Genomic DNA, 6,936 nt, shown 5'->3' with positions numbered 1-6,936 from the left:
GTATAAGAGACAGGGATTACACTGCTGGTCTTCACACTGGAGCTAACTTTGGGTTTAGGCAGTGTTTGAACAAGCAGCTTTTTATTATTCAATATCTATATGATTCCCAGTCTATTGAGTAGAAATAGGTAACAGAGCAGAGTCTGTAATTTAATCGGTCGTCTACTTGCAGAACACTTTTGCAGACCTGTTTTATCTAGACTGTTCATCATCTAGATGAACTTCCACGCTTTATGTTCTTGAAAATATCTTCTCAGGGTTTTCTGCGAAGTGCCATGCTTCTTGCATGCTACACGCCAGTTGCAGTCTTGGTGTCTGTAAGTGTGACATTTGATTCTGTTAATGTTTGCATAAGCCACTTTGTTGTGTGCTTTCTGCAAATTTTTTAGGGAAAGTTTCATCACTTCTCTGTTAACACAAGCAGGGAGCAAATAAAGGATAATTTCTAAGACCAGTTCATCCAGTATTAAACCAAACCAAACTAAACCTGATAACTGCTGGAGGGGTGTATTACATTATGTACTTGTATCTGCTAACTAACATTTGTCAAATGGTTTTGGCATCTTCAGAGGTAAGAGGCGGACATGATTTTTATTTGAGAATTAATGAAACCTCAAACATACATTCAACTTTTCTTTTTTTTTTTTTTTTTTCAGAAAGAAGTGATCCATTTTATCTACCTCACTGTACAGCCCACTGTGAGAAGCAAACTTTGGTTTGCTATATATGTAATTGGGCTTAAATTATAGCCCTTCAGAGTTTGATTGTACTAGCTTCTTTAACTCAGTCCCTTACAGCTGTAATTCCCTCATCCTTTTTCTACTGCCTGCTCTTCTGTCGCTCAGATGTGGCCTGCTTCCTAATGCTCAGAAGATAACAGGGTACCGTAACAACTCGGTGTGGCAGAATTAGCACTAAGTTCATCCCTGGATCAGCCCAGGTTCCACTGGTACCTGCAGGCTGCAGAGTTGAAAGGTACCAGCTGCAAAGGCCTCCAAGATGTTTGGGCCAGTCATAAATAGATTTGACTGCCGAAGGAAATGAGTTATGTAGGGGAAAATGGATGTAGCATGTGGAATTTTGAAGAGTCTGGCAGGAAGAGGAGGCATCAAAAGAGAAGGAACAGTGAGGAAATCTGAGTTTTCCTGTTCTGTATAAATATACTTGTAACTGGCTTTCTGTTTGAGGCATTAGGGCACTTGCTAAAGGTATGGGATGAGAAGTTCCATTCCCCTAAATGTTTCATAATTTCTGTAAAACTCTCAAAGGTCTTGCTTTTCCCCATTATGAAAGGGAAACTTTTTTTTTTTTTTAAATTCATGAGAGCTTTTATGTTACCCTGAAACATTTTCATGCCCTACTCTAACTGGTGTGGGCAAGGATGATTTGGTACAGGAAATCATGACTGCGTTGTATGTCATCACAAACCCCCTCCCAGCACCCCATCGTTTTTGATGATCTTAAACAGAGTGTTTACTGGAAGATACGATGCCATTTTTGTGCATCCTGCTGAGGGTTGTTCCACTTGCTGAAATAAAATAAAGGAGGGACAGAGTGGGACTGTATCAAGAACACACTGACATCTCCTTCATTCTTGAGTGCAAGTTTAGGTTTTCTAAGCTCAGATCATCATTTTAAACTCTCAGAGTCGACAGGAGAGAATGAGTTCATTCTCAGCATTCATCTGTGGTCAGATGAATTGAAGAGTGGGTGGAGAAAAACACTGGCAGGTCGTTGTAGTTCCCTCTGCCACTGATAAATGATAAATGTCTGCAGCCTGATTTTACTGGGGACATAAGTCTTAAGTGTGGCGTTGAGTGCGTTGCTTTGGGAAGCCAGATTTGTCCTCTGTGCTAGTGGAGAAATCTGTGGGTAATGCTCCAGCTCAAGGCAGGGGTGCAGTAGCTTTCTGTTGGAGCTGAGGATTATTAACCCTGCTCTTTCTTTCTTTCTTTCTTTCTTTCTTTCTGCAGTACTGCCAGTAACTCAAACCGCAGCACGCCTGCCTGCTCCCCGATCCTGCGCAAACGCTCCCGGTCCCCGACACCGCAGGACTCCCAAGGAGACACCATGGTGGAAAAAGGCTCGGACCACTCCTCGGACAAATCCCCTTCCACGCCAGAGCAGGGTGTTCAGCGTAGCTGTTCCTCTCAGTCAGGCCGCAGTGGGGCCAAGAACTCCAAGGTGAGGAGCGAGCAACGGCTTTGGCCAAGATGTGCACGTGTCCCCAGTTCTAAACTCCCTAACGTGGTACACTGGCTTTGTCCTGTGCCTTTTTTTTCTCTGGCTAACTTTCCTCCTTCTTCCCCCATCATATTTCTGAAAATTCTCCTAACTTGGGAGCCCTTTGCGTTGGTCAGACTTCAGCACAATCTTATCTATCAGCGAGCTGAGCCCAAGAGTTGCTGATGGCTTGTACTGCAGTTGCATAACAGCTTATGTAGGCTAACTTTTTTGCAGTCAAGGCCCTGTTTCCTTGGGAGGCTTTGTGCTTTTCAGAAAGACCTTGAAAATCAGCTGTTGCAATTACATTTTATCATCAGGATCATGAAGGGTCATGGAACAGATGAAGGCTGCTCTGTGCAGACAGCTTGAGAAGGACCCATGCATTTCTCCGGTCCTGTCTAAGCCCTGTCTTGAGATGAGGTTCAAGTTGCGCAGAGTCTGTTTGCCATTCCTCTGCACGGTACCTCCTCTCGGTGCAGCATTATGGCTGTTTCAGCCAGGGTAGATGATATTTTCCCTAGAAATTGTCTCGTTTGACCGTATTAGAAACAGCCTTGTCTTTGCTGTACTGAGAAAGGGTTTCAGGTTTGGCGACTCTTGATTTTCTGTGAATAGTGGGACCTGGTGAAACACCCGAGGAGCCAAACATCAACTAGATTATAACCCCATTGTCAGGGGTGTATTGTAAGATAGTTAGCTGTCAGGAGCACTTGTGTTTTTCTGGATTTTGGAAGTGAAGTATTTCGGCCTGAATAACTTCATGGTGTCACAGGCATAACTCTGATGGCTTCTGTGAAATGAGTTGTTAGATCTTTGCCCCATTTATTGCTGGATTGTGTCATGCAGACAAGAAGTCTTCATCCACTCCCCTTTGTCAGCAGAGGAAACTGGATTCATTGGGCTGAACTGATCTCTTGCTGCTAAGGGGGGGAGTGCCTAAGTTCAAAGAGGAGGCGAAGGGTTTTTTTCAAGATGAAGCATTTGAGACCTGTCAGTTCTGAGGTTGCCCTTGAGGTCAGACTTGCTTCCTGTGCACGCAGAACCCTGCAAGCCCTGCCCCAGGGCGTGGGACTGGATGCAGCCTCCTGCCACACGGTGCCGGCAGCCTGTCCCCAAAAGGAGGGGGAGCAGGGGGGAGGCAGGCGGGGTGCAGGACGCGCCGTGGTTATAGCCACGCTGGGGATGCTGTCAGGGAGATGGCCCCCCTGGTGAGGGGGAATTACCGAGATGAGTTGCACTGCCCTGGCCCATCAAAAGGCCGTGGGAGTGTGATTTTTACTCACGTGGTGACTACTAAAGCTTGACTTTAATTCATGAAGCTTTTCACAAGGAAGGGTGGGGGGGATATAATGCTTTCTGTTGGGTTTGTGGGTTTTCCTTCTCTTGATTTGCGAGGTAATTTTTCTTCTTTCCTTAATTTCTCTCTTTTCATTCCTGCATGCTTACTCTCCGATTAAGTCACACAAGCGCCTCTCCAAAGTAAGCCTTCTTTTTTCTCTCCTGTCCCCCACTGTAGAATTGTCTCATCACTCAGAAACCCTCCCTGTGGTACTGAGTGGTGACCCCAGTAAAAGGCATTCTCCTGGTGCAGCTGCGAGAATGTCAGCGAGAGCTCAGCCCGATGCCTGTAGCCGAGAAGCTGGTTTCACTTAGATCACTGGGATCTCATTAATATTTGCTCACATGGTGTGAGAACTGGCCTGTTCGTCACACTCCTTCAATTACGTCCAACTAATTTTAGCCTTTGTTTTAAGGTTTGCTTTCCCTATCCCAGTGAGCTGCTGTCTTTGCCAGGGAGAAATCTGCTGGCTTTGGTAGGCTGAACAGTACCATAATCCCTTCTCCTTCCTCTCTTCCTGCTTTATGCCTTTCCGAAACAAGAGTTGATCTCCATAACTTCTTGCCTACATTTTATGATGGAATAGTAGTTTCCTGGCCAGTGATCTCAGCTTACTGCCCTTGCACGCTTTGCTGTGTGATGTAAATATTAAAGATCAGTGATTTCAAATGAACCCAGCTTAAACCTGTTAGAACAGACCTGTCCCAAATGAATTGTGAGAATTCATGGGCTCGCTCTGAAAGGTAATAAGTAGAAGATCCTTCTGTGGGTGCTTGGATTGGAGATAAGCTCATTTGAGATTTGATCTCACATCTCTATGCTGCCCTCAGAAGAGTGTAAAAACCAGAAATGCAAATGGGATGCTTATTGGACAAAGTGCCACGCTGTTGGCATTTCCACATGTACACAGAAACCAGAATGGCTTGGATGGCTTCATAATCCACAAAATCAATGCCTTGGCCTTTCCCCAGTTGATGCCTTAGATTTCATTCTAGGCAAGTTCTCAGAGAGCAGTGAAGTCTACAGTTCTGGCTTACTGTTATCCTCGGTCATAATGCCTCTTGTAACCAGCCTGACCTTGCATGATTGCTGGTGTCTGCTGGAAGCTTCTTTACATCTTTTTTAGACAGATTGTCTTGTGCTTGGTGACTGTAGCTTGGATGACTATGAAGGAGGACTGTGGGACTGATGTCTCAGGTGAGGTGTGAAAGAAGTTCTATGGAAAATGCAGGTCTGGAGTAGCAGAGAGCCCTGGAAGGATTGCTGGTGAGTAGAGGTGTGTGGGTCAGGACAGGTGGTGGTAAGCTGAAGGCGCTTTGCCTGAGCTGTGGAGAGGTTTGTTAGGAGAGGAACTGGTGGGAAGAACATCAGTAGAGAGAGATGTATGTGGAAAATGTATGCATAGTGGTACTGTGATGTGCTTGCAGCCAGCCCCTTGCTTTTCTCAGAGGAAAAAAAACCTAACCACTTTAAGATGATTAGAGAAACAAGAGGGACGTGGACCTTGGATGAGTTCCAGAGCGAGGGAGCCGATGTACAGAGGGAAGGGGATCCGGGCATGACCTCCCCCAGCCTGTGCCCGAGCTTCCTGCCCTGCTCACCCCGCTCTGTGCACAGGGGGAACCCGAGGCAGTGCGAAAGCTGCATCTCTTTCCTGTGCTCCACAAGGTGTCTTTCTCTGGTACAAGTGAGGAATCTCAGGCGTAATAAGCCCCCTGATACTCCCCGCACAGATGATGATGATGATGGTATCTGTTCAAGACAGGGAGAGGTTAGGAACAAAGAGCTTAAGGACAAAAATTAAAAAATCTCCTTTCTCAGCCTCTTCTCCTCTCCCCACCCGTCTTCTGCAAGAAGAAGGGTCTGATTTCCCAACCTGTCTCACTCATGAAATGAAACAGCTTGAGCCCATGAGTTTGATGCTGTGTTTATACAATTTCTGACAGATCTGCTTAAAGTCCCTTGCCCTCTTTTGTCTGTTGTGGTAATTGTCGTGCTGCAGTGGTGCCATCAGAGGGAGTGCTTCACCAGGAGTTTTTAAGCACTGGATTACAGCTGCAGGGAATCTTTTCTGGAGTTTGCTTTTCCATGCTGTCCACCAGTGTGCCATGGACCAAACCACCTATAGGCCTGCGTCAGCCGTAGGCTTTCAGTGGCAAACACTGCTGCTTCTGGAACAGCTTTCTGAACGCAGAAAAAAAAACCCTTTTTGCTAGCAACCAACAATGAAATACATATTTTTAACTCATTTGGCCTTGGCCAAGGATAAAAGTGATTTCCTCTCCATTGCAAATCCTTCTGACTCTTCCCACTGTCTGTAGCTAATAATGAATACTGAGGATAAAGATCAGGTGTCAGGTTAAGGGAAAACAAGACTTTTGATGTAGACCCTGGAGACTGTAGAACAGTTTAGGTCAGAAGGGATCTCAGAACGTCTCTGTAGAGTCCAAGCCCCTGCAAGGCTGATGTGGTTAGATCAGGTTGGTCTGAAGTCTTGGCCAGCCACATTTTCCAAGCCTCTAGGACTGAAGATCCCACAAGCCTTGTTGGGCCCCTGCTCCAGTGCTTAACCACTCTTGGTGTGAACAGGCTGTTTTCCTTCTACCCAAATAGAATTTCCCTTACTGCAGCTTATGACTGTTGCACCTTGTCCTTTCAGCGTGCGATTATGAGACGAGTTTGGCTGTATCTTCTCTTTCACCCCTCTCACTGCGTGGTATTAATCTCCCTTTAGGTAGTAGGTCATGAAATTCTGGCCGTTTTGGACCAGGGTGAGGGATATGGGAATAAATTTCATCAGTTTCTTTGAGTTATTTGGCCATGGGCATTTAGATGCCAGGTTAGTAGTGTAGATTTTTGGAAGTACACAGGTCAGGAGAAAGGGCTCCGGAATCTGTTCCGAGTTCTGCCCTCACCCCAGTTCTGTGCCTCTGTTTCCCCAGTTGTAAAATGGACTTAGGGATACTTCTAGAGCTCTATGGCATGTCGTGCACTTGGTGAAAGGTTTCCATTCCCCTGGAAGCAGCAGTATGTAGGGGTGAGTTGCGATCCTGCTCCCAGTACTACTGCAAGGTGGGAACTTCTGTTGGCATCAAGTTATCAGGCTGAACTTCCAGTGGGTGACCCACTGCTTCCCATCTGCACTGAAAAGCTGTAATCTTCCATAGCAGTATATGCAAATATGAGATCATTAACCCATGAAGATTTAGAGGCCACGCTGTGTGAATTAAGGGCTCACAGGAAATTCCCCATTTTTCACCTTCCTCAGGTTCTAAGTTCTTCCTGGTTACAGCCACTATGTAACTACGAACGCTGGTGTCTGCTCCTATAGCATCATCGCTGCAAATCAGTAACATCTTTTCCACTTCTGT

General features: G+C 45.9%; 1 protein-coding gene across 17 annotated transcripts in view; it reads left to right on the top strand.

Moving 5' to 3' along the window:
* The window catches only part of LOC113488471 (GRAM domain-containing protein 1B), a 93,762-nt gene that overhangs the window by 60,581 nt on the left and 26,245 nt on the right, over positions 1 to 6,936 (top strand). For 10 of the 17 annotated variants that reach the window (XM_026863631.1, XM_026863627.1, XM_026863626.1 and 7 more), the window contains 2 exons: positions 1,974 to 2,184; positions 3,685 to 3,705. In XM_026863631.1, the coding sequence (XP_026719432.1) occupies positions 1,974 to 2,184; positions 3,685 to 3,705 (232 nt within the window). Of the gene's footprint in view, positions 1 to 1,973; positions 2,185 to 3,684; positions 3,706 to 4,691; positions 5,196 to 6,936 lie in introns of those variants that run through there. The other 7 variants (XM_026863632.1, XM_026863630.1, XM_026863629.1 and 4 more) reach the window with 4 other exon arrangements.

The sequence above is a fragment of the Athene cunicularia genome (genome assembly GCF_003259725.1).
Source record: "Athene cunicularia isolate RWA chromosome 24 unlocalized genomic scaffold, athCun1 chr24_part1, whole genome shotgun sequence".
Classification (NCBI taxonomy): domain Eukaryota; kingdom Metazoa; phylum Chordata; class Aves; order Strigiformes; family Strigidae; genus Athene; species Athene cunicularia.
The sequence above is the reverse complement of the archived record's forward strand: the minus strand, read 5'-3'. Positions and strand labels throughout refer to the sequence as shown.